General features: G+C 57.6%; 3 protein-coding genes across 6 annotated transcripts in view; 2 read left to right on the forward strand and 1 right to left on the reverse strand.

Annotated features, from left to right (window-relative positions):
* The first annotated feature begins 382 nt into the window (after positions 1 to 382).
* APRT (adenine phosphoribosyltransferase) lies at positions 383 to 2,835 on the forward strand. The gene is made up of 5 exons (XM_055412952.2): positions 383 to 612; positions 696 to 802; positions 1,893 to 2,026; positions 2,281 to 2,359; positions 2,477 to 2,835. The coding sequence occupies exons 1-5, from the start codon at positions 533 to 535 to the stop codon at positions 2,617 to 2,619; spliced, it is 543 nt and encodes a 180-aa protein (XP_055268927.1). The 5' UTR covers positions 383 to 532; the 3' UTR covers positions 2,620 to 2,835.
* Positions 2,723 to 7,895, reverse strand: CDT1 (chromatin licensing and DNA replication factor 1). The gene is made up of 10 exons (XM_055412946.2): positions 6,966 to 7,895; positions 6,366 to 6,491; positions 6,136 to 6,287; positions 5,465 to 5,662; positions 5,229 to 5,374; positions 4,971 to 5,071; positions 4,480 to 4,668; positions 4,073 to 4,225; positions 3,791 to 3,992; positions 2,723 to 3,555 (listed from the first exon to the last, which is right to left on the reverse strand). Exons 1-10 carry the CDS (start codon positions 7,194 to 7,196, stop codon positions 3,392 to 3,394), a joined length of 1,662 nt encoding a protein of 553 aa, XP_055268921.1. The 5' UTR covers positions 7,197 to 7,895; the 3' UTR covers positions 2,723 to 3,391.
* An 11,713-nt stretch (positions 7,896 to 19,608) lies between these two features.
* Positions 19,609 to 25,592, forward strand: part of PIEZO1 (piezo type mechanosensitive ion channel component 1 (Er blood group)) — a 56,942-nt gene continuing 50,958 nt past the window's right edge. For all 4 annotated transcript variants that reach the window (XM_055412957.2, XM_055412959.2, XM_055412960.2 and 1 more), the window contains exon 1: positions 19,609 to 20,020. In XM_055412957.2, the coding sequence (XP_055268932.2) occupies positions 19,957 to 20,020 (64 nt within the window). In that variant the 5' untranslated portion in view covers positions 19,609 to 19,956. The remainder of the gene's footprint in view (positions 20,021 to 25,592) is intronic.

Consider the following 25,592-nt stretch of genomic DNA (forward strand, 5'->3'; position numbering starts at 1 on the left):
TGGGGAGGGCGGTCCTCGGGGGAAGGACCCCTCGTATGATGCTGCCAGAGCCCAACCGAGACCCACTGGGAGGGAAGGAGAGTGGGCAAGGCCGGTCGGTGCGCGCCGCCCGAGGCCTGGGGTCCCGGTCACAGCTGTGCGGAAGACCTGCGGGCACTCTCGGCTCGGCCGAAACCGGAAGAGTATTTCCCCGAAACTCTGGCTGGGCCTGCGTAGACGATGTACTTCATCAACCCAGACTCACATCTGGGCCCTGCGCGAACGTCCTCAAGGCGGGGACGCCTCTGTTCTGGGCACAAGAAACAAGCGAGCGTCTTAAAACCGACCGTACTTAAGACTCGATTAAATACGGTACCTCCTAGGGGAGGAGGTGGCCCCGCTCCTAGGGGCCCTGCCCCGCCTCCCGCGCCGGCGCGGAGCTGCTGAGCCCGCCCCGGTGCCCGGCCCCGCCCCCTGGGCTCCGCTCCCACTCCGCGCAGGCGCGGAGCCGCCGAGCCGGCCCCTCGTGCCCGCCGCACGCGCGGAAGTGGCGATGGCGGATCCTGAGCTGCAGCTGGTGGCGCGGCGCATCCGCAGTTTCCCCGACTTCCCCATCCCGGGCGTGCTGTTCAGGTAACGGGCGGCGGGAGGGGCTGTTGGGACGCGGTGGGCTCTGCGTGGGTCCGGCAGTCACCAGGCCTGTTCTCGCGTGCCAGGGACATCTCGCCCGTCTTGAAGGACCCCACCTCCTTCCGCGCCTCCATCAGCCTCCTGGCGAATCACCTGAAAAAGGCCCACGGCGGCAGGATCGACTACATCGCGGGCAAGTTCACCGGCGGGCATCCGCTGGGTCCCCGGACCCTCCCCGAGGCTGCGCGCGTCCGCCACGAGAGCGCGGTGTCGAGAGTCCTTTACTCTGGGCAGGGCAAGCTTGGGGAGGGCTTTGGCGGGGTCGGGGAGGGGGAACCTGCCGGTCGCCCCAATGAAGTTGTAAGAACAGACCGGTTGCCCTATCCGCACTTAACAATCCCAAGTTGGGCAATAGGCCCCTTCAGCGGCCTGGGAACGGCTTCTTCAGTGGCTGCCGGCGGCGGGCTGAGGACTGGCACCCCGGTTTCCTGCCCCAGCCCTGGACAGATGGGGCTCCCGGGCTGACTTTCCCCAGAGCCAGACATGCTTCCTTGTTCTTCTACTGCTGCTTATAGAGCGCCTGCCTTGTGCCAGGCCTTGTACCCAGTGGAGGGTTTTAGTAAAACCCAGAAGATCCGAGAGGACCTTGGCAAGTCATGTGTCTCCTTGAGAGCCCCATTCCTGACCCTCTCTTGACTCCTGAATACCCTGAGGGGCCACTGCTGGGCCTTGGGACTGGGAGGGGCTTCAGCTAGCAGAGGTGGAGTCTTTTCTCCAGAAGCTTCCCTCCCTAGCCAAAACTCCCAGGTGGGGAAGAGACCCGGAGCTCCCCCAGAAGGGCTGTCCATCCCCAAGGTAGCTGGTGCAGTCACAGCCTCTCCTTCTGGACTTGAAGTTCCCAGGGCAGATGCTGAGCCATCTGCAAAGGGCATTTCAGGTACCACCAGCCAGTGGTGAGCAGCTGAATTTTGGAGAGAGGTCAGGTGACTTACCCCAGGTCACATAGCTATTTACAGGGCTGTGTGGCGTGGCCCCTGCCCAGGTCTTGACCTCTTGCTCTCCAGCACACAGCAGTCCTGGGGTGATAGGGGAATCTGTCAACATCCCCGAAGTGGATAGGTGTTGTTTCATCTGGAGCCAACAAGGCCACATGTCCTGTGTCGTGATGGTTACATGTCACTGTCCAGCCCTAACCTACGGGGACCTATGCTGCTAACCCATATGACCTAATCTATGCTGCTGTAGCACACAGCTTCCCCCAACAACTCAGGTCTCGCCGACAGGCCTAGACTCACGTGGTTTCCTGTTTGGTCCGTCCCTGGCTCAGGAGCTGGGCTTGGGCTGCATTCTCATCCGCAAGCGAGGGAAGCTGCCAGGCCCCACCGTGCGCGCCTCATATGCGTTGGAATATGGGAAGGTGAGAAGGCTGGGGGCTGCCTCCGTGGACCATGCATTCCCCAAAGGAAAGCCATGGACTCCAGTGAAGCTGCCATGGTTGGAGTGGACATGGGAGCTCAGAGAGGCTGAGGAGCTGGCCCAGGTTGACACAGCCAGGAGATAGGGTGGGTTAGAACTGGGCCTAGGAGGTGGCCCTTGTTAGTTCCCCAGCTCTGTGTACCAAGGCTGTTTTTTGGGGACACTTGTAGGTCACATGTCCACTTTCCTTTGCAGGCTGAACTGGAGATCCAGAGAGATGCCCTGGAACCAGGGCAGAAGGTGGTGGTGGTGGATGATCTGCTCGCCACTGGTGGTGAGGGTCTTTCCCCAGCAGAGTGGGCCTGGTGCGGGGCCTAGTGTGGGGGTAGGAACAGGCTTCAGCTCTAGTTTCCTAGGGGCCGTCTCCATGGTCTCTTTCTTCTCCTACCAGGAACCATGTGTGCAGCCTGTGAGTTGCTGGGCCAGCTGCGGGCTGAGGTGCTAGAGTGTGTAAGCCTGGTGGAGCTGACCTCACTGAAGGGCAGGGAGAAGCTTGGGGCTGTGCCCTTCTTCTCCCTCCTGCAGTATGAGTGACCCCAGCCCCAAGCCACCTGGAAGAGAGGACCAGCATGGGCAGATGCAGCAACCCCCACTGGCCATCAGGGGGCACTGGCTGCCCACCTGGACTTGCTCTGTGTCTGTGGCTGAGTCACTTTCTTCAGGGTGGGGCTGCCCCCAAGGCCTTGCTGGGGCTCTGGAAGCCCCAGGGCCAGGAGCTGCCGGCTGGTTGATAATAAACAACTTTCCAGAGCAGAGTCTCCTTCCCAGTGACAGGGTGAAAGGGCCTACTAGGTAGGCTGGGCACTTTCTGACATTAGCGTTCGGTGGTTCTCAAGCCCCGTGAGCTGTCTGCATGCACAGGGGCATGCCAACTTGCCTTCCCCTGTTACTGTAACTCATCACACAAACATGTTGACTTCCAACAACTTTATCTAACAGTCTAGAGACCAAATACAAGATTCAGGGGGTGGGTGGGCATGGCTGCTTCCTCCTGGAGGCTCCAGGGAGATTCAATCTCAGATTCTGCATCGGCCTCCCTCTCTGGGGAACATGTGTGATACCGGGTCCTCCAGGAGTCCCTGTGGGACCCTGAGAGGGTAACTCTGGCCATCACACTACCTTCCCCCACCCCACCCCTTTTCCCTACATCCTGTATACAAGGCACGGGGCCTCCACCAGAGACCCTCTAGCTTAGCAGCCCAAGCCCAGGCCAGCCTGGCCCTCATTAGACTCAGGACAGGGAGAGCAAAATGCATCATTTTCCAAAAGGGAGTAAGGACACAGGCCCAGAACATGTCCACTGGGCTCACAGTGTCTCCTCCGCATGGGCCAGGCGGGCCAGCTGCCCCATGACACCTGCCAGGTCGGCGGCCTTGTCTAGCTTGACGTAGGTGTCCGTGCGGATGCGGTGGAGGCTGAGCCAGTCAGGCAGCAGCTCAGAGAGGAGCTGCAGGTGCTTCTCCATCTCCCCTGCAGAGAAAGGGGAGCATGAGGCTGGGCGCCAGGACCCTGTCTCCCGTAACAAGACAGGAAAAGATACCAGCAGTGACTTCACAGTCTCGCCCAGCAGTTTGCGCTCCCATGGAGACCCCACCATGGGCTGCCCTGCTTCAAGGGACCAGAGGCCTTGAGAGAACAAGCAAGTCCTGTGGGGCCTCAGGAGCTGACCCCAAGGGTATGGTGCCCACCGTCACTCCGCACTCACCAGGGCTCATGGCTGCTCGGTAGCTGCCCACCATCCTGGCACAGGCCACCTCCATGGTGAGCGCTGGCTTGCGCTCTGACACAAACACGCCACGCAGCACCCGAGCCAGCTCAGGCAGCCGCTCGAGCCGCTGCAGCCGCTGCTCCTGCTCCGGGCGCCGTGTCATCTGTGCCAGCTGCTTCTGCGCCTCCTTGGCCCGGATCTGCAGTGGGCATGGGTACTCAGGGGCCTGTTTCTAACACACACACACACACACCCACCATGGAGATGTTGAACACTCACTCGCTCCAGCAGGGCCTGGGACACCCCCTTCAGGGCAGAAGGCGAGGCAGCAGGTGGAGTGGCTGGCGGGGTGGCTGGCTGTGCCAGGCTCGGGGACCTGGGGCTGCTAGGCTCGGCTGTGCGCTGGGCCAGGTCACTCAGGGCCTTCTCCATCTGAGACAGTAAGAGGGGAGAAGTCAGGAGAAGCCTCCCCCATCCAGCTGCAGGAAAGCCCTCAGGAGCCCTGTATCCAGCCCAGGTTCATTCCAGTACATCCAGGTCCCATGCTCGCCTGCCCAAGGCAGTGCCTGCTGGTGGGTGGTGCTCCATGATGGGAAGGGCACGTCTGCCCACTCTGAGGCCCATGGCCAAAGGGGGAGCCTATCAGATACCAACATGGGGGTCAGGCTGTTCCACCCCAGCCTTACCTTGGGTGACATCAGGCTACGGGCACGGGCCAGGACCTCCTGGGCGGTGGTCAGCTTCTCCACAGTGGGCGGCTGGGGCAGCTCAGCTGGCTCGATGTCAGGCACCCCATCCACATTGAAGTGGGGGTGCCAGCGTGTCAGCTGGTCCTCTGGCACCTCCATGGGGGGGTTCAGGGAGGCCAGGAAGGCCTATGTGAGAAGGGGGGCACCCAGTGACCCTGGGCACATCTGCCCAGTTCCTGTCCCAGCTGGGCTGGGGGCAAAGTAAAGAGCACCCAGAAGCATCTATGGGACTCTTCCCAAGCCTCCGGGGGCCAGAGGCTGCAGCCCTGAGTTCCCAGTTTGCCCAGCCCTACAGCCCACCCACATGTAGAAGACGGCCATGGAGAGCAGTTAGAAGAACTCTAGGATTTAGCTTTGGGAGGAGCCCATTTCCTGTGGATCCACAACAGCAGGGACAACTAAGCACTGCGGCTGGGGCACCTGCTCACCCTGTGATGCTCCCGGACTCGGGCCACCAGGTTCTGGCTGAAGACCTGGCGCCGCTGCAGCAGGCGTGATGCTGTGAGCTGGGGGGCCTCACTGCCAGCCTCTGCAGGAAGAGTCAGAGCCTGAGCCCCAGGGCCAGGTCTACCCAGTCACCCAGCCCACACCTGTGGGTCTCAAATGAGGCCCAGTGCCCGCCACCTCACACCCATGCTCAAACTGGGCAGCGTCGCAGGCAGAAACCCGAGGCCTGGTACACTCACGTGGGTCTAGCAGCGGCTCGATGGTGAGCTGGTAATCGGACCTTTTGATGCCATCCTTGAAAGTGGGGACGAAGCGCTCCTGGCGGAAGTGGTAGGAGCCGGGGTACACAGTTTTGATCTGGCCCACATTGCGCTCCTCAAAGCGTCTGTGGAATGAGGGTGCAGGGGTTAGAAAGCTGAGGCCAGAGGGCACACAGACTTCAAGGGCAGGACGAGGCCCTGGCCCCCGCTCTCACTTGCGCATCATGTCCTGGACGCCCTGCTTGACTTTAGCGAAGGTCACGGTCTCAGAGCGGTTGTAGAGCATGCCCACGATGGTGTCCATGCTGCGGAACATCTCGGCCAGCATCTGGTACTTGTAGGGCAGCACAAGGCCCGGGGGCCCCGGCTGGGCCAGGGCATGGAAACGCTGGTAGGCTGGCATCCGCTCTCCACTGCCAGGGAAGGAGCAGGGCTGTGAGAGAAGCACCGGACCCACCCCCTCCAGCACTCAACGGCAGGCAGAGTGGCAGGGGAGATCCCAGAGCTGGGAGTTCTGCCCCAGGATACACTATACTCCAGTTTACAAAGCCCCAACATGCCTCCCTGGCACGACTAAGGGACAAAGACAAAAGCATGGCTTCAAACCCAGCTGTCACCCAGGGAGGTCCGTGACCACTTCCAGCCCTGGCTTCCTTGCCTCTAAGAGGCATATGATAACCACATGACCTGGGATGAGAGACAGACCTACAGCCGGGCAAAAGGTACCCAGTAACTGGCCCCGCTCACAGACAGAGGCTGAAACCTGTGGACTATGCTGACCCCTTGGAAGGAGCAATCCTGTCCCCTTACACCCAGCTCAGCCCAGCTTCATCAGGCTTCCCACCAGCTTACCCCTTCCTGGGATGCCTAGCCACTCAGGACTCACCATGGCCCCTCCAGGTGTCCCTCATCCTTTGGCGCGCTGGGTTCCCCAGCATCCTTCTGTGCACTTGCTTTCAACTCCTGGACCCGTGCCCCCAGCTCCTGCGCCCGCTGCAAGCACGACTTGAGCTCAGATAGGGTGACCTCTGAAGGGACCTGTGAACAGAGGGTGAGTCAGCCCGCCTGTCAGCCCACTCCAGTTCGCCTACCCTGCCCTCAGTCCAGCCTCCTCACCTTGTTCTCCTGGGCTGCCAGGCAGGGTTGCCCACCAGCTGAGCGGGCAGTCTTCTTTGTCGCCTTGCTCTGGGGAGAAGGGTGCTCTAGGGAGCCAGGGGCAGCCGGGGAACTGGAGCCAGAGACCTGATGGGAAGGACCCCAAAAGTGATGAAAGCACAAGACCCTGGGGTGCACCATCTCCCAGAAAGCGTCTCTCTAGTCCCTTCGATTAACCAGGAGACGCCCACTCACAGCCAGGTCGAGTCATCCAGCCCCGACCCCTCGCCCAGTCTTGTAGACGAGCCCGCTGTTAACCAGCCCGCTGGCCCTCTTCCAACATCGGTCAGACCCGGCATCCCCGTCTGTGACGTCCTCTGGAAGGGGGGACCCCGCCTACCAGGTGCACGTGACCTGGCCCAGCCCCTCCTCCCACAGGGGGTGGATCTAGGTTCACCTGGGGCCTCCAGGCCCCCTGTCGGTGCTCTGCTCCAGGGCAGGTCTCTCCAGCAGCCCCGCCTCCTCCCCGCCCGGCACCGCTCTCCTCTCCACGGGTTCCCTCCCGTCTGTCCGTCACCCCGGCCTCAGTTTCCCCTTCCCCTCCGCGCACCGCGCTCTCACCGCGTCAGCCGGCAGCCTCAGCCTTTTGCGCGCGGGCGGCACACGCTCGTCGCGCGTGGGCTCGGCAGGCGGGCGGGCGCGCTTGCGGCTACTGCCGGGACCCGGAGCCGCGGCGCAGGGCGCGGACTTGGCGGGACTCGGGGTGCGCCACGCCGGCTTGGCGCGCCGCAGCGTGGCGCTGACTCCGGGACGGCGGCGCGCAAAGAAGTCGGTGAGGCGGCGCTGCGCCATGGCGGGCGCGGCGGGATCAGGAGCAGCAGGAGCACCGTGGTAGGCCGGCGGGCGGAAGTGGAGCCGCGCTTCCCGCGGATTTTCGCGCCGCTCCCTGGCTCCGCCCCCGCCATGGGCAGAACCATAGGCACCTCGGCCAGGGGAGTTGGCGCGAAATGGACGCTCCCGGGCGCGTGCGCGCTGGTCCTCTCGCGACGCTCCGGCTGGGGCTTCGCCTGCCGCGCATGCGCCGCTGGGAGGGCCTGAGGACTTTGCCTGTTCCCCTGCTGTCTTCCAGGCTCTGGTGGGGTCTGCGCTGGGCGGCGCAGATCCGAGTGGGCGCCAAGCCAGTGCTGTCCTGGCAAAGAGGGAAATGGTACGCTGCTTCCAGCGGAAATTTAAGCTAATCAGTTCAGTTCAGTCGCTCAGTCGTGTCCGACTCTTTGCGACCCCATGAATCACAGCACGCCAGGCCTCCCTGTCCATCACCAACTCCCGGAGTTCACTCAAACTCATGTCCATCGAGCTGATGATGCCATCCAGCCATCTCATTCTCTGTCGTCCCCGTCTCCTTCCGCCCCCATACGGTGTAGTAAAGCTGGCGTCAGGCTGCTCGGACCTGGAGGGTGCTGTGCACGTGGGGTCGCGTCCTGGGCCAGGCCTGAGGCTCAGTGTGTGGACCCGGACGCTGAGGCAGCGGGGTGCGCCTCTCGGACCGAAACCACTGAATTGCACACTTCTTTAAGGGTGAACGTGATTATTGGGCTCTCTGGCAGGTTCCGTGTCTGTGGAATTCCCATCACAGAAGAATGCAGTTAGCCCGGTCCTGAAGTCTGACCGCAGGTCTGGGAGGAAACTAAATCACAAGGGTTGTCTTTGGGAGGGGGTGAAAACTGAGACTAGACTGGCGTTTTACTTTACCATCTTTGCCAAGTTTTGTGTAAAGAGTGTGAATTGTGCCTTTAGAAAAGTTAAAGTAACAGAAACATTTGTCGGGCTGCTGTTTGCAAAATGACAAGAGTGAGAAAGCTGGGAGCCGCCAAGACAGGAGGATATAGAAGCATCGTTTCCCATATGTAATAAAGGATGTCCGCAGCTAGATCCATTTTTCATTAACAGACAGGAGCAAGCTATTCGTGGGCCGAGGCTATAAGGCTACATTTTGCTACAGTTTTGTTTTGGTGTGTATACTCTTGAGTCACCCAGTAAAATTTTTTTAATTTACTTTATTGAAATATAGTTGCTTTACAGTGTTGGGTTAATGTCTCCTGTATAACACGGTGATATTTTACACACACACACATATATATACACCCTGGGGAGTAGGCATTTGGGGGTGACTTCAACCCTGGGGCCAGTTCCTTCTCAAGAGAACTGCCCACCCACCTGCAGTGATGGAGTGTGTCAGGCCTCCCCACATGGCCCTCTGGTCTGAGGGACAGCTGAGCCAATCAGAACCTCTCTGGGACCCACAACTCTGGAGTTGGAATCCCCTCTGTCTCCTCTGGTGGCAAAAAGTGAGATGGAGGAGGACCACTGCCTTCACCGTGTGTGTAGAGACAGAGTAAGGGCCTTGTGGCCCCAGAGAAGAACTAACTCAGGTTGTTGTTAATATTTTTCATTTTGATCTCTTGTGAGGCCCACGTTTTTATGAGGTAGCCTCGATTCCGTCCCACACATCTGCCTCTTTTGCTTAAAGTGCCTGGGTGGATTTCTGTTTCTCCCAACCCAAGGAGTCTTGGGGCTTCCCAGGTGGTACAGTGGTATAGCATCCACCTGCCAATGCAGGAGATGCGGGTTCAATCCCTGGGTTAGAAAGATCCCCTTCTGTGACAAGGTTCCACCTGACATGTCAGGTTAGTTTGTAGGTGTGGAATGCTCAGAGAGGACAGTCTGGCTGAAATGCTTGGACAGGAGAGAGACCAGATGGCAGAGGGGCCAGGGTCCTTGTCTGTGGATGTTTACCCTGCAGAAACTTGGAGATCTGGGACTGTGCCTTCAGTCATTTGATCAACCAGTGTTTACTGAGTGATGAAGGACCACAAGGAGAAGGGACTCAGGCATTGAATATTAATGATCAAAGTGTGTTTGCTTACCAAGTGCCGGGTCTAGTCCTGAGAGCTTTATACATACTGCTACATCTGATACACACAGTTACCTAGGACATAGATTCTACAGATATGCCCATTTCATGGATATGAAGACTGAGGTCAGAGAAGCTGAGCCACTTGTTTCAGGTCACAGACCCTGCAAGAGACCGAGCTGAAATTCAAACCCATGCCCCCACTGCTGGCCAGCCCACCCATCTGAGGCGAGCCAGAGCCTGTGCCCACCCAGCTGACCCCCATCCCTGACTGCAGTGACTTTAGTTTGGTCCCTCCACCAGCTCCTTGAGAGGCCTGTGGGCTTAATCTCTGTCAGCCAGGCCTGTTCTGGATCTACATACAGGAACATCACTAGTTGCGGGCTGACCTAAACTTTCAACCTGGAGGTTGACCAAGGGGACTGTCATGGTCTCCAGTTTGCTTTTCCTGCAGAATTCCTCAGCCCAGGGTTTGGTCTCATTAGGCCACAGCTGAAGTTTACAGACTCGGGCAATCTGGTGCTGTCACTCTCTCTGTCACTGTGCCCTGGTCTCAGACAGCATCCCCAATGTGAGGCTGGATTTTCTTCATATGTTTTGACCAAAACAGCTCATCACAGCAAATTGGATGTGGAGCAGCTGCAAGAATCCAGCCACCTCCTATTCAACCAGACTTTAAAATGACTGACAAAAAGCAAAAGAATGCCACTCTTCCACTAACATTTTTTGTCTTGGAAAGTACAACTCATTTTCATTTTTTTGAAGTGCGGGTCCATCACTGCTATTTTTAATGATTTAATACATAGGTTTTTAAAGCCTCTATTTTAATTTTTAATATGACAAATATTGATAGCTATAACCCACATCGACAAAAGCCCCTAGGGGGTCCTCAGTAATTTTTAGGGGTGTATAGCTGGGTCCGAATGGGTGAAGGATCTGCAGTCAAACAGCCCAAGTGGAATCTGGCTATGTGACTCCACACAGGTGGCTACACCACCTGAGCCTCAGTCTTCTCATCTGTATCAAGGGATGGTAATACTACTTGGCCCATGAGGATTAGTGTGGGTGAAGTGCTCAGCACAGTGCTCGGACCACAGCCAGTTCAAGCAGATGGGGCTTGCCATCATCACCATCACCACAATCACTTTAGCCACACTCCAAAATACAAAGAGTTGCAGTAGATTCCGAGTTTGAACCATGGCCATGTCTGACCTCCCTAGGATCCACCCAGCCCCACTGCTGCTCCTGCCAGTCTTGCCGCCTTAGTACCTGCGTCTCTGATCCCCAGTTACACATCCCCAGTTGGCACCATTTACACGTCACAACTACCCAGGGTGTGTAGCCACTTACGAATTTTACCACAGTTTCAGAAAACAAAACTAGCTGGCCTCTGCTGAGGTGTGCTGTGTGCAGGCCCTGGTCCCAGTGACTTGAATGCCTTATCTGTCTCACCCTACAAGTGGTATCCCATTTTGGGTGAAGAAACCGACTCTCCCAGCACACACAGCAGGTGCACTGGGGAGCTGTGTCTGTATCCCTACCTCTGCCTCTATCTGCTGCTCTTTCTTCTGCAGTGAGACTCGTGGTGGAATTCAGGCTTCTGGGGACCCCATGGACCTTGCCGAAAGCCCCCAGTGGCAGCCACCAGGATGCTTTTAGTGGTCTTGGCTTGTCACACGAGGTCCGTGGCCAAGTATGGAAGCAGTTTTCACCTTCAGTGAAGACATTTGGATATCCATCTGCACTTCGCTTACTGTCCACCAGGCAACCTTGGGCTCCATAACAGGATGGGACAGAGTGGGAGCCACTGGCTCCAGGGTGAGTGACCCAGGAAGTCTCCCCTTCCCCCCTCCCCAGGCCTGGGTCTCCTCGTCCATACCAGGGGGACCTAAAGGGAACCTGGTGTCAGCAGGCTACTGTGAGAATCATGGAAAAGGGAACTTGAGCCTGAGACTCACGTGATGATGACAGATACTGTCACCAGCACACTTGATTTCAGAGCAGGTCAGGGTGGGGGTGGGGGACTGTCTTGCTCCAATGTCAGTGTCTACCACAGTGCTGTCCAAAAGAAATGTAGCTGGAGCCACAAGTGTAGTTTAAATTTTTTAGTAGCTGCATTAAAAAAGTATAAAGGATAAGGTGACAGTTGTGAGATAAATTACCCATATTTCCAAGATGTTATTTCAACAAGTCAATATAAAATTTACTATTACCATCATCATCATCACGAAGTACTAATCACTAGTACCAATCATATGAAGTGAAGCCTGTATTTTACACTGACAGCACATCTCAATTTAGAGAATGCTAAATTATCATGGAAATACTCGATCTTTATTTTGAAATCATTAAATTTTAAGAGTGGAATCACGTGCCCAAGTTATTCTAAGTAGACTTAAATTTTTCCAATAAGGACAAAAAGTGTTAAAATTAGCTAAAGGCAAATGCAAGAGCAGGCCAGCGGCCCCCTACTGCGCACCGGCCTTTGGAGCCAGGAGCAGGCAGGAGCGGTGTGGACGACCAGGGACCTGACACAAGGAATAGACGGTGCGAGTGCCCTGCGACGCAAGAGGCGGCCGGAGGTGAGGGCCAATCCCGGGTGCAGCCCTCGGGTGGACGCGCACCACCCGGGGCATGAGAGCGACGCACCCTGAAGCTGCCAATCTCGCAGGCGCGGGACTGGTTGGGGCGAGGCCTGGTTGTCCATCACGTGGCGTTGCCCACCCAGGCGGTGGGGAACCACGTGATGGGCGGAGCGAGCCCGCAGGGGCGTGGCTGCCTCCAGGGGTGGGGCCGCGCGCCAAAGCGGGAGCGTTCAGGAGCTTCCGAGTTGCTGCCTGAGTACCTCAGCCGCGGGACCGGCCGCCAGGGGGCGCCGGGCTACCTGGTCACCACAGCCCCAGGGTCCTGTCACTCTCCGGCTTGCCTGCCCTGACCACCCCGTGCCCTGTCACCTGCTGCCCTCCCGCCGCACCGTTTGCCCACCAGGGTGGCCCCACGTGGCGAGACGTCCTAAACCTGCATGACCAACTTGAGACAACACAGACGTTCCTGAGACCGAGGGGCTTGTCTCCGGAAGCCAGGTGACCCCAGCGTCTGCCCAGCGCGGTGGCAGTGGGCACCCCTCCTGCAGTGGCCACGGCCCGTGGACTACCCCCGAGGCGCTGTGAACATCCCTCCTCTGACGCCTTGAAGGCCTGCTGCCCGTGAGCAGGGGGCTGTCCGGCCTCTGAGGGCTCAAGTCTGGCCGAGTGGAAGGTGAGCTGGTGCTGAGAACGGCCTAGAGTGAAGCCGCCGTCAGTCCAGCATTCGCGGAGCGCCGACTGTGCTCGGGGTACCGAGCCCAGGGGACCTCGGGGAGCCGCCAGTGCAGAAACATACCTTGAACAAGTGTATAAAGGGGGCCCTAGGAGAGCCAGACCCAGCCGAGGTGGACTGGGTGCAGTGACACCGGGGTTGGGGGGGGGGCCTGCCGCCGTCGACTCTGACTGGGCTGGGGGCCCCCGGAGCTCAGGCAGTGAGGGCGATGTGCTGGTTGAGGGGGCGGGCTTGGCCTCAGAGGGCATCTGGTCTCTCCTGAGGGCAGTGGAAGCCGCGTGCTGGCAGGATTTTCAGACACTGTTCTGCCAGGGCAGGAAGTCTGGGTTTACTGCCGCCAGGCAGGGGTTGCTGCAGGCACCTGGGCACAAGCCCCTGGCTTTGGATTAGAGGAGTGGGCAGGCCCAAGATCAGGCCACAGGCTGACTCTGCCACACGATGCTGTGTGCCCTCGGGCAGGTGAGCGCACTGCCCAGGAGGGCATCCTGTGTGTCCACAGGGCCAGCATGCAGGGTGCTGCCTCTAGGCCGGTGCTCAGGTGAGAGAACTGATTGGTCACCAGCACGGGGCAAAGCTGGCACATCCAAGGACTGGATGAGGAGGGCCTGGCCCACGACTTCGGGAGTTGAAGGCGGGATGGACAGTGTGGCCAGGGCAGGTGTGACCACCGGCCCACAGAGGACGCAGAATACTGTGAACAAGTTTGAACTTCCTCCAAGGCTGGTGGGGAGGAAAGCAGCAGGCAGATCCATGTTAACAATAGACCAATCCATTGCCGTGCAGAGGACATTGTGGGGCGAAAGGCCTGGAGGAGGCTGCAGCAGCCTGGCTACTGAGATCGAACAGCGTGGGAAGGGAGGAGGGGTGAGCATGACCCAGCAGGACCGCTAGCTGACCTGCTCACCTGGTGATGCCCACCTTGTCCTGCCAGACTCGGGTTGGAGTGCCTGGTCGCTGAGGCTGCTGCGTCCTGGCCAGCACCTGCCTGCTGCTCTGCCCAGGGGCAGGGGGAGCTGCCCCGGGACACCCTGATGATCTGCCCTGGGTTCCTTCAGCATGTTTCTGGGGCAATGGGGGCTCAGAACACCACCGTCTCCCGAACAACCAGGGTGAAGAAGATGCAGAAGTGATGAGAGACACTGTCTTCTGCCTGTCACGCCTTACTCAGCGCAGCCTGAGTGGGACCTAAGGGGCAGGGGTCCTCTGCTCAGAGAGGCCCTGGAGTCCTCAAAGCCAGCCTGAGCCTCTGCTGCATCTGGGACCTGGCAGAGAGGGGCAAGTCAGTTTGGACTGTCCTTGGGCCCAGCAACCCCTTCTCTGAGCTCAGTTTCTTCAGGTGTTAGAAACACTTGTGTTACTGATTTTTTTTAAGATTTATTTATTTATTCAGCTGTGTCAGGTCTTAGTTGTGACCTGTGGAATCTTTAGTTGGGACATGTGGGATCTAGTTTACAGACCAGGGTTGAACACGGGCCCCCTGCATTGGGAGCGTGGACTCTTAGCCATTGGACCACCAGGGAGTCCCCAGTTTTCTTTAGAACCACGGGTGCAATGTTGACCCCAGGCCCCCAGGTGCTCATCGATGAAGGGGTGACAGGCCATCTCACTCTTGCCCCACAGTCACCTGCCTCCTCTGTTCCTTACTCACATGCTTTGTGCAAGTTTGGTGCTGGACATTTTTCACAGCATCCCTACCCTTATGATCCCAAGAACTATCTGATGGTGGAAATGACCCCGGTTCACGTGGAGGGTTGTGCTTCAGCCTCGCCCCCGCCCTTGGCCACCCCCTCTCTTTCACCAGTGCCCCCTGCTGTCGGCATAGTCCCCCTCCACCACCCTCCCAGGCAGAGCAGGGGTCTGGGCAGAGCCGTGATTCTCAGCTGTGCCTGTCACCTCTGTGAGGCCCCTCAGCCTACTGTCCCTGTTGGCCTGTCAGCCACAGGATGCTGGGCGCTGGCCCGGTTTGTCGCTGCAGCTGGGCAGTATCTACCGCCTGGGGTCAGGCCATCAGCACCACCAGGCCATTCTGGCCCGGTCCCTCTGTCATCCTGTCCAGCTGGAGTCCTGTTTGGCTGCTGAGATGGGGGTAGGGAAACCACTGACCAACTTCTGAAAGTTGGCTTCACATGGAAAACGCAGTTACTCACCAGGCCACCTTTCCCACAGTGTGGGTTTAGTGCCCACGCCATTCCTGGTGGTGGCTCATGAAGGGCTTGTGGCCACAGGCCCCATAGGCACGTTTCTGTGTTGTAGGTGCCGATTTCCAGCCTCTGGACTCAGCTGGCCCGTGTGGTCAGTGGGCAGATTCCAGACCAGCTGGGAGCATTGAGTGCAGAACCAAGCACCAGTGCTGACTCTGGTCCAGTCACGTCCTGAGCAGGGACAGGACGGAGGGCTGGGCCTTTGGGGAGCAGGGGAACAGGGTTTTGACCAGTTCTGGGTGGGCAGGTGGATGAGAGGGAGCTCTGGGGGGACATGTCCTGAAGAAGGAGCCTGGCCTGGGATCCACTGACAGGAGCACGTCTTGGGCTTATTCTCTGCTGGATCGATATACTTGGGGAGATTAAAAAATAATCCCCAATCTCATCAAGTCTCTGGGCAGGAATCAGGAAAACAGCATCCAGAAGAAACAGACAACTTGGTAGCCTCTAGGGAGGCTCCTGGTAGAGGAAGCCGCAGTGCAGGTTACAGGGAAAACTTAGCTATGTGCAAATCCCCCACATTAATTGTTTAAAGTGGGAAAAATCCATAATACAAGATGTATTATTTTAGCCATTTTTAAGCATGCAATTGAGTGGCATTAAGTACATTCACATTGTTGTGTAATTACCATCACTATTTCCTGAACTTCCTCATCATCCCAAAAGGAAGGACCATACCTGTTAAGTAATAACTCCCCATTCCCTCCTCCCCTCAGCCCCAAGAACCCTTAATCTAGCTTCTGCTTTTATGAATTTGTCTATTTTAGATCTAAGTGGGACTGTGTAATACTTGTCCGTTTGTATCTGACTTCTTTCACTCAGCGGAATGTTCCCAGAGTTTATCCGGGTTGTAGCAGCAGCTGAAGTAGTGATAGGACTTTCCTTTTTATGGCCAAATAATGTGTCATTGTGGAGGGATCACGTTTGGTTTCCTCACTCATCTGTTCATGAGTATCTGGGTTCTTTCAGAAATAATTTGTAAGTATAGAGACAGGTAAGGATAACTGATCTCCTTGGGGGAAAGTTAGGCCTGAATGATGAAATCCCCTCTGATGACGCTCTTTCCCTGGCCCTTCCTCTCTCCATGGGGGACCTGACAGTTCCTGCTATTCCACGACTAAAGTACTATTTTTTAAATTTAATTTTATTTTATACTGGAGTGTAGTTGATTTACAATGTTGTGTTAGTTTCAGGTATACAGTTGTCGGTTGTACATACATATACCCATTCTTTTCGATGTTCTTTTCCTGTGTAGGTTATTACAGAATTTTGAGTTGAGTTCCCTCTCCTATACAGTTGGTCCTTATTGTTTATCTATTTTACATATAGCAGTGTGTATATGTTAATCCCAAACTCCTCAAATTTATCCCCTCCTACTATGTTTCCCCTTTGGTAACTATGAGTTTGTTTTCAAAATCTTGTGAGTCTGTTTCTTCAGATAGTCTTTGTAAATAAGTTATAACTTATTTAAAAAGTTCACTTGTATTTTTTAAGTGATACCATGTAATATTTGTCTTTTTCTCTCTTAGTATGATAATCTCGAGGTCCATTCATGTTGCTGCAAATACATTATTTCACTCTTTTTATGGCTGAGTAGTATTCCACTGTATATATGTACCACATCTTCTTTATCCATTTCTCTGTTGATGGACACTTAGGCTGCTTCCATGTCTTGGCTATTGTGAATAGTGCTGCAGTGAACATTGGGGTGCCTGTATCTTTTTGAATTGTGGTTTTCTCTGGACATACGCCCAGGAGTGAGATTGCTAGATCATATCGTAGCTCTATTTTTAGATTTTAAGGAACCTTTATACTGTTCTCCATAGTGGTTAAAATTCTGTTTTAATTAACAAGTGTTTTAGGGCCCCAAGCCATGGGGTGGTGGGGCAGAAATGGCTTTGGACTTGGAATCAGGAACCCTCAAGGCCTGGCCTGTGCTTTGGCAGCTGACATCTCCCTGTCAGGCCCCTGTGTCCTCCTCTGCAAAGGATTAGAACCTGTGTTACTGAACATCCAGGATTCCCCCCACCTGATACTTGGCAAGTTGGCAGGTGGGTAAGTTCTTCTGCTGAGAATCTGTTCCCACTGTGCTCATATAGAATTTATTATGTGAATAGATGACACATGTGTGCAGCAAAAAAAAAAAAAAACCCAAGACACAAAAGGGCATTTCAGCGACCTTTGTTCCTCCTATCTGATAGCAACCCCCCAAGCTTGGTTAAGGCTTATGTGCCTCCCAGAGAGTGAGATATTTGCGGCAGGCTGGGTCTGGGGCCCGCTGCTTCCCCCAGTTGTAACACTGTATGTTAGGGACTGTTCCATATTGATACACAGAGAGTTTGAGCTTGGGTCTCTAACTGCTTTGAAGCCTCCACTGCAGGATACACTGTGATTTCTTTAAGGGCTCCTAACTCGGAGAAGGCAATGGCAAGCCACTCCAGTACTCTTGCCTAGAAAATCCATGGATGGAGGAGCGTGGTAGGCTGCAGTCCGTGGGGTCGCTAAGGGTCGGACACGACTGAGCGACTTCACTTTCACTTTTCACTTTCACACATTGGAGAAGGAAATGGCAACCCACTCCAGTGTTCTTGCCTGGAGAATCCCAGGGACGGGGGACCCTGGTGGGCTTCTGTCTATGGGGTCACACAGAGTTGGACACGACTGAAGTGACACAGCAGCAGCAGCAGCAGCAACTTGGCCAGTCGGAGAAGGCAATGGCAAGCCACTCCAGTACTCTTGCCTAGAAAATCCCGTGGATGGAGGAGACTGGTAGGCTGCAGTCCGTGGGGTCGCTAAGGGTCGGACACGACTGAGCGACTTCACTTTCACTTTTCACGTTCACACATTGGAGAAGGAAATGGCAGCCCACTCTGGTGTTCTTGCCTGGAGAATCCCAGGGACGGGGGAGCCTAGTGGGCTTCCTTCTATGGGGTCACACAGAGTCGGACACGACTGAAGTGACTTAGCAGCAGCAGCAGCAGCAGCAACTTGGCCAGAACAGTTAGTTTTTTTCCAATCTTGCTGCTCACAATTCTTGGAAGCATACCGTGTGCTCCTTTGCAGGGAAAGTTCTCGCTCTGTTCTAGAGCCAGACTGGAAGGTGGGAAGCGCTGTGAGCCAGGTCCCTGAAGCCATGGTGGGTCTGGGGGCCTGCTTGCCCAGGGATCACCTCCCCTATTCTTCATTTTCTGAGTCCTCCTGCTTCTCTCTCAGGCTTTGCTCTTGGGACAGAGTAGAACTTTTGTACCCCAGGCCTTAGATGGACTCAGATTAAGGGAGTGATTTCTAAGCTTTTTGTTGTTTTTGCATTTAAACCCTTTATGCAGACAAGACCCTGTGTCCTATGTCCCTAGAGGTGCCCTCGGCTGCCCCTGGTCATGCTGAGGGCAGGCCAGGCACAGGACAGGGCGCGGGAAGCCCTGACCCTGATGCTGAGTCTGTTCTGCTCATTTCTCTGGGTGAGCCCCGCTCCCTCTGCCCCACTCTCTCCAGCCCAGAACCCAGGAAAGAAGGATGATGGAGGGTCACCTAGGGGGCTGATGGTGACTCCTCAGGGGGGTGTGTCACTTCACATCACTTTTACATGGCTTTGTCTGAAATCTTCACAATTTTGCAGCTGAGCCCCCACCAATCTCATAGATGTCCCCTGAGGCTTAGAGAGGCGGGTGGCCTCCTGGGCAGAAGGCCGGCACCCAGGGGAGCCACTGTGGGCTGTCCTTCAGTTTTCTCTGTTGATGTTGGTGCTGCTCAGAGCTTCTGGCCACATCCTTGCCAAGGAACGGTTCCAGTGGCCAGGTTCCAGCCATCTCTAGAGGCAGTCCTGGGACTCTCAATTAGCTCAGCCCCATGTCCCCAGACTCTTTGGGTTCTGACCTGGGGAGGAACCCTGAGGCTAAAGTCTCCAGGGGTCCAGAAAAAGTCCGGGGTCAGACATGACTTCAGGAAGAAGCAAGCAGAGAGGCAGGGAGAAACACGATCAGCACTGAAATCCTAGATTTCATGAAAGTCCACTGAAAGTTTCTGACTTGAAGACTGGGAGGGTCTTGGCCTGTGTTGGAGCTGGTCAGGCAGCTCCGGCTTCCTCAGGTGTCCTGGGGCCCTGAGTCCTGCCACCTCCATGGGCTCTGCCTTTCACACTGGGCGGCTCTAGTTTTTTCTCCTTTCCCAGCCCAACTCAAGGTGGAGAAGGCCAAACTGGGGTGGCCAAGTGAAGTGTCCAGGGCAGCCTGGATTCAGACCCTGGCCTGTTGACCCAAGGGCAATTCTCATTTCCTTCCTGGCAGGGCCCGTGGTGGTGGTGGTGGTGGCAGGCGGAAGCGCAGGTGGAAGCGGCCCCCAGTCCTCGTTGGACCTCACGGGGCCTCCCACCTGACCCCCAGCCCGGCTGCGGCCCTGGCCCTGCGGGCGGGGCCTCCGAGCCACGCCACGGTCCCCAGGGGGCGCTGCGGGCCGGGGGAGCAAGGTTTCGGCTGCTCCTGCCACGCGGGGCGCACTTGCGAGTGGGGTGCTGTCTGAGAAGCCCGGGGCAGGGGCACCTTTACCGAGCGCTCCGGGCTGCGACGGCCGGGGAGGAAGCTGCCCCCGCCCGCACCCACGCGACTCCGAAAGGCCCTGCCAAGGCTGTTGAGGGTGGGGGGTCTTCTAGGGAAGTGCGCCGAGCGGGGGTCTCCGGCCCCCACTGGCCACCCCGTACCGTGAGGGCTAGTGCGGGGCGCGGGCCGCGTGGAGCCGCAGAGTGGGTGCCGGGGCGCGCCGGGCCGTCGGGGAGGCGCGGGGGCGGGCACGCCGGGAGGGCGGGGGCCGAGCTTATAAAGGCCCACGGGCTGGCCGAGGGAGGAGGGAGCCGCCGAGCCGCGTCCCGCCCTGCTCGGCCTCCGCGAGCCGCCGAGAGAGTCGCGAGCCGCGCGCGGCGCTTCGCCGCGGGGCAGGGCTGACACCGGAGCGAGCGCGGACCCCGGCCGTCGGCACCGGCAGGTCGCTGCGGACCCCGGCCCTGGGAGGAGGAGCAGGAGGAAGCGGAGGCGCTCAGTTCCCTGCTGACCAGCCGGGGTCCTGGCCGCGGCGCGCGGCACGTGCGGCGACCCGCCCTGTGCGCCATGCGCCGGCCGGGGCTCCCCCGCACCGCCCCTTAGCACCGCGCCGGCCGAGCGACCCTGGCCGGCCTCCGGGCCCCTCGGGCATGGAGCCGCACGTGCTCGGCGCCGTCCTGTACTGGCTGCTGCTGCCCTTCGCGCTTCTGGCCGGTGAGTGGGGGCGTGAGCGACGGGCTCTGGACTGGGACAGGGTCTGCGTCCCCGCTCCCGGCATTCCGGCCGGGCCACCCGGCGAGAATGGTCTGGCCGAGGATGGTGCGCGGGCGGGCGCGGAGATTCCCCGGGACGCACGGCCCTGGGCGCCCGCATTCCAGAAGCATGAGAGCGCCGGGCCCGCCGGGAAGGCCGGGGCCCCGTCCGAGCGCCAGGCTGGGAGGGCGGCGGCGGGGTGGCGGACAGATGGCACCCTGGCGCCTACGAAGGCCGGTGGCGAGCGCCCCCCGGAGAGGGCGGCGGTGCCTCGGCCCGCGGCGCTGGGGGTAGGGACACGGGGACAGGGGGAGGAATGTCGGCCCCCATGGGAGGGGCTGGGGAGTTGGTGAGTGGGGCACGAATCTCTTTTTCTCTTTCGTGTTAAAAAAAAAAAAAGCGCAAACTTGCATCACGACTTCCTGACCAATCTGGGAGAAGGCGGGCTTCCTGCCTAGAACTGTTTAATCTGGAGCCTCTGGAGCAGAACTAACGTCGTTGTGCCCTGGGCTCGGCCCCCCTCACTCTTCCCCTTCCCGTCCCCACCCCCGGCCGGACTAGGGCAGGCCCTTGCTCTGGAAAAAATAGTTCGGGTTCCTCCCTGCCTTCCCGGTGCCCTGGCTCCCCCGCTGGGCTCTAGAGCTGCGGGAGGGGAGGGGGTGGCTCTGACCTGGGCTAGGGGAGAGGGTGCTCCCAGAAGACTCTGGTCTTGGTGCCAGAGCTGAGGTCCCACCCTGGCATCAGTGTGCCCGCTTGTCCTGTCATCTTCGCCCCTACCGGAAAGCTCTAGCTGTGGTTCTTATTGCTCAAGGCCCCTCCCCTCTGCACCCCTCCTGGCCTCCCTGTGCCCAGGGCAGAGTGCTGGAGCCTCACTTCACCCTTCACATGCCAGGCCTCAGTCCCCAGCTCCCTCCTCTGGGGCTGCCTCTACTGGGTGTGAGCTGAAAAGTGGTCTGAATAATTCAGAGAAACAGGGAATGGTTTGTACTGTGAGTCTGCCTGTTGGGTGGAAATCCGTCAGACCATGGTGGGTGTTGGTGGTTTTACTCTGAAAGCCTTTGCAGAGCCTCTTAAATCTCTCCAGGTGGACTCTGCCCGCTTCTGTCATAGGTGGGCGTGGGCTCCAGTGGGCCAGGAATGTGGGGGCCCGGAGCAGCCGGCATCAGTTCCCACACAGACTGTGTTTTGATTTGTAGCAGAGAAAGCTGGTGAAACTTGGGAAAAATTTCAGGACAGGAATCAATGAAAACCATTGAGGTCAGGGAGGAGGTTCTGAGTCAGACTTGTGTGGACAGAACAGCCCAGGATGTGCTGGGAAGAGCGCAGGGTCAGCCGGCCTGTCTTTCTCCTCTCGCCTCGGGAAAACACATGTTAACAGGCCAGCAAAAGAGACCCAGCTGGAGGTCGAGCTCAGAAGCTGGTAAACTTCTCACTGCAGGCTCACCTTTGACGGCACACCTGCAGCCTCCTTAGGCTTCGAAGACACAAGGGGAATCGGGTTGGCCTGTGTGGGAGGGGCCTCCCTCCTGAAGGGCATGCCTCCCCCCACGGTGCAGCCTCCTTGTTCAGGGTCAGCAGACTTTTCTCTGATGAGCTGGATAGTAAATATTTTCACATCATCCACTCTTCTGATATTTTTTCCAGCCATTAAAAAATGTAAACACCACTCCTAGCTTGCTGGCTGCAGCAAAACAAGTGGTGGAGCCAGGCTCAGACTGAGAACTGGAGCTTGTTGACCCCGAGAATTAATCTGTGTTCTTCGGGCCCTTGGCTGAAACTCAAGTGGGTGATGGATTTTGGGGGAGGGTAGGTCTCTAGTTCTCTGGATGCAGGGTGGAGCTACTCAGGGTTCCCACCTGGGCTGGAGTCTCCTGGGAGCTTTTCATATCCTGATGACTAATTTTTTGTGTGCTTGGCTCAGTTTTTCTGTAAACCTGAAACTGTCCCCCAAAATAAAGTCTATTAATTAAAACCCGGATACCCAGGCTATACCCTACACGGATTCTGTGCCTGGGTGTAGGACTTGGATTTCCATGTTTTTTCTTGAGCTTCAGGGGAGGGTGATGTAGAGCTGGCCGAGAGCCCTGCCCAGTGACACCTGAGAGGGTGGAGGCCGGAGGCCGGCTCTCTGGGCTGGGTAGCTCCTGAAGGATCTTGCTGTGCTGCTGGCTAGAGGCCGGATGGTTACCCTGCTGCCTTCTGAGCACCCCTTGCTCTGTGATGAGCTTCGGTAGAAATGGTTAGTTCTGCAGTGTTTTCCGGAGAAGGCAATGGCAAGCCACTCCAGTACTCTTGCCTAGAAAATCCCATGGATGGAGGAGCCTGGTAGGCTGCTGTCCATGGGGTCACTAAGAGTCAGGCATGACTGAGCGACTTCACTTTCACTTTTCAGTTTCACGCATTGGAGAAGGAAATGGCAACCCACTCCAGTGTTCTTGCCTGGAGAATCCCAGGGATGGGGGAGCCTAGTGGGCTGCCATCTATGAGGTCGCACAGAGTCAGACACGACTGAAGCGACTTAGCAGCAGCAGCAGCAGTGTTTTCAGAGTGGTGGGTGCTGGATGAGCCATCTGAGGGTTTGGGTTATCCTAGGGCACCCCTCGCCTCCCAAAACCCCACTTCCACTTCCTTAGTACATCAGAGACTCCCTAGTTCCCCGTCCCGGGAAGGATGACAGCCTTCATCATTTCACCTGTTGTCCCTGCAGCCCTGGGGGGGTCAGGACCCAGAGCCGAAAGCTTCTACAGAAACGTCAGGACAGAACGCTTTGTGATTTCCCCAGGAACAGCCCCGCCCCCAGCTCTTGACCTGACGGGACAGGAGCAGCCTGAAGGTAGTCCTGTAGCAGTGAGGCAGGTAGTAAGAAGGTGGTGACTGTATCACCGACCGGCAAACACGCGCAGTGCAGCAACATGGCTTCCTCCTGCGGGATGGGGCTCCGGCCTCTCGGTCACGCCCACCACGCGCCACGTCACCTGCCAGCCTGACTGTCACTGCTCTGTCACCGGTTAGAATGGGGACACTTCCTCCTCTGAGTAGGGTATTCACCATCACTGTCTCAACACTGCCGTGGGGCAGGCAGGAAAGCAATGGGAAGGCAGTCCTAGGACGGGTGCCCCTGTTAGGAACGCAGCCCTGAGAGTTCACCTCAGCTCCCGGGCTGCCAGGCTCTTGGAGCCAGCAGCAAGCCCAGGCTGTCCCGTTCAGAGACCCCTCCTCCCCCAGAGCTGGGGGTGGGTCTTGCTCTCCTCTGCCACCTTAGGGAGGAGGCTTGGCCTTGGGAGCCCCTGCCCACTCCCAGGACTCAGTAGCAGGACTCAGGTGTCTGGCTGACGGGCCCCGAGGAATCAGTGTGATCAGGGAGGGGCCAGGGTCAACCCAGAGCTGAGGACAGCCCCCTGTAGTCATCTGGCCAGTGGCCACCCCACTGGCATCTGTACCAGTGGGAAGGGTCCTGCAGAGGAAGTGCTGATGGAGCGGCGGGGAACGTCTTGGGTCCTGGCTATGGGGCTACTTCCTGGGCGGTGTCGCTACTCTAACACTTTCAGTGCTCAGAGATGGAGAGGGAAAGGGGCCCCCTGCTCTGTGTGCAGCCGCAGGGGACTGCCTTCCTGTGGCCACCTTCTTGGCGGAGCCACCGCAAGGGTTAAGGGTATCCCGTGGGCCTGTCCCTTATCTTTAGGGCCCAGTGTGTGCCACCCCTTACAGGAAGCCACTCTTGACCACCCTGGTCCGATGAAGTATTGGTCTTTTCCGTGTTTTCTAGTTTTAGAAATATATAGCTTTAAAAAAAAAAAAAACAACTTAGTCTTTTATTTGCCCAAGGCCAGCTGTTGCAGGCACTGAGGCCCCAAGACTTCCAGAAGGGATGGGGGGGCAAGCCATCCTGCCCCCTGGTGCTGCCTGCCCCATCCTGCTTCCTGCAGGAGATGGGAGGAAAGATAAAGTGTACACTTGTGCCACAAAGTATCTCAATTTCGTGTGTGTGTCAGTAACTCAGTCGTGTCCAACTCTGCAACCTCTTACACTGTAGTCTGCCCAGCTCCTCTGTCCAAGGGATTCTCCAGGCAAGAGTGCTGGAGTAAGTTGCCAATTCCTTCTCCTAGACATTTTTTATGTAGACTCTTTTGTATCTAGTTTCTCCCTTATGGTTACCAAAGCAGTTTTCCTTCCTCCTTGGGGTACAGGCTCCAGGTGTTATAGAAGCAGGTGAGAAGGCTGCCCCGAGTGCCGCCAGGAGGTGGGTCAGTGCCCTCTGTGTGAGCTCCTCCCACTCTTGACCTTTGAACCCCTCTGAGTTGAGCTTGCTCTCTGGATGAGGATTGTGGGGCTTGGGGGATGAGAACACAGGCGGGTTTTCCTTCCCAGGGCAAGTGAGTTGTGTACCTGTTGGCAAGTGTTTCCTGTGGGAGACCCCAGGGTGGGAAGCCTCAGGGAGGCTAGGGGGCTGGCTTTGCGGGACGAGCTCGTGGGTGGTGCCAGCCTCCGCCTTGCTTTGACTTGCCAGGCCCTCACTCCCTCTCTGGGCCTCAGTTTCCTCACCTGTAAACGAGACAATAAAAGCTTGAACGCCAATGCCAGGTCTCTGATCTCTTGGCCTCTGGATGGGGCAGGGCGGGGCAGCCCTCCCTTGCACAGTGCTTGGTGGGGGGGCGAGTGGGTCCGTGACACACAGGGTTGCCCGCTGGCCACAGGTGGTTTCCAGGGCGGGAGGTGTGGTGTCCAGGGCCAGCCCAGCTACCCTGCCTGACACCTGCCTGCCCAGATTCCTGTGCTCACGTGGAACCTGTTCCCAAGTTCATTCAAGCATTGTCTTACCAGGTCTCCTGAGACAGAGCTCTGGGCAGGCTCCTAGGCTCTGGTTCAGGGCCTGTGGCGGTGGAATGGGAGGGGCTGGGCCTGCTCTCCTCTGTAACCGGGCCGAGGTCCTTGGGTGTAAAGGGAGGCGTGGATCCCCCCAGCTACCGGCACCTTGGTTCTGTAAGCGCCTTTGCCGTGTTTGTTCCCTGTGCTGGGTCCAGATGGGAAAGAAACACGGTGCCGTCAGTGACGCCGTCCCTGGGGGTATCCCCTAGTAAATCAGATGGAGGCCTGGGCTGGAGGGGGCTGGGTGGGGCTGGCGGGGGTGGGCACCGGACAAGACCAGTCTGCTGGAGGGAGAGAGGTTGTCTGCCATGCTGGGCCGGGGGCAGAAAGGCAGATCCAAGGTGCCAGACCAGTGCATCCAGGGTCAGGTCGTCTGTGGAAGGAGGTCAATGAGTGACCTGACCATCTATGGAAGGTCAGACCATCTGTGGAAGGAGGTCAGTGAGTGGCCTGTGAATGGGGGCTCCGGTCCCCTGGGTGGCCAGTCAGAAGATTGAGGTGGGGTGGAGAGGGAGGGGCAGCGCCCAGTGGACGGTTAGGCAGGACAGACCTGAGGCTTGATCCCCGCCCACGTTTTGATCTGTATTAACTGTTCACTATAGAAGTAACGTATGAATACTTGCCATAAGATAGCCAAGAGTTAAATCAGATGAGAGTAAGTTTCTTC

The sequence above is a fragment of the Moschus berezovskii genome, chromosome 22 (genome assembly GCF_049115385.1).
Source record: "Moschus berezovskii isolate FMDL1 chromosome 22, NW_MosBer_1.0, whole genome shotgun sequence".
Taxonomy (NCBI): Eukaryota; Metazoa; Chordata; class Mammalia; order Artiodactyla; family Moschidae; genus Moschus; species Moschus berezovskii.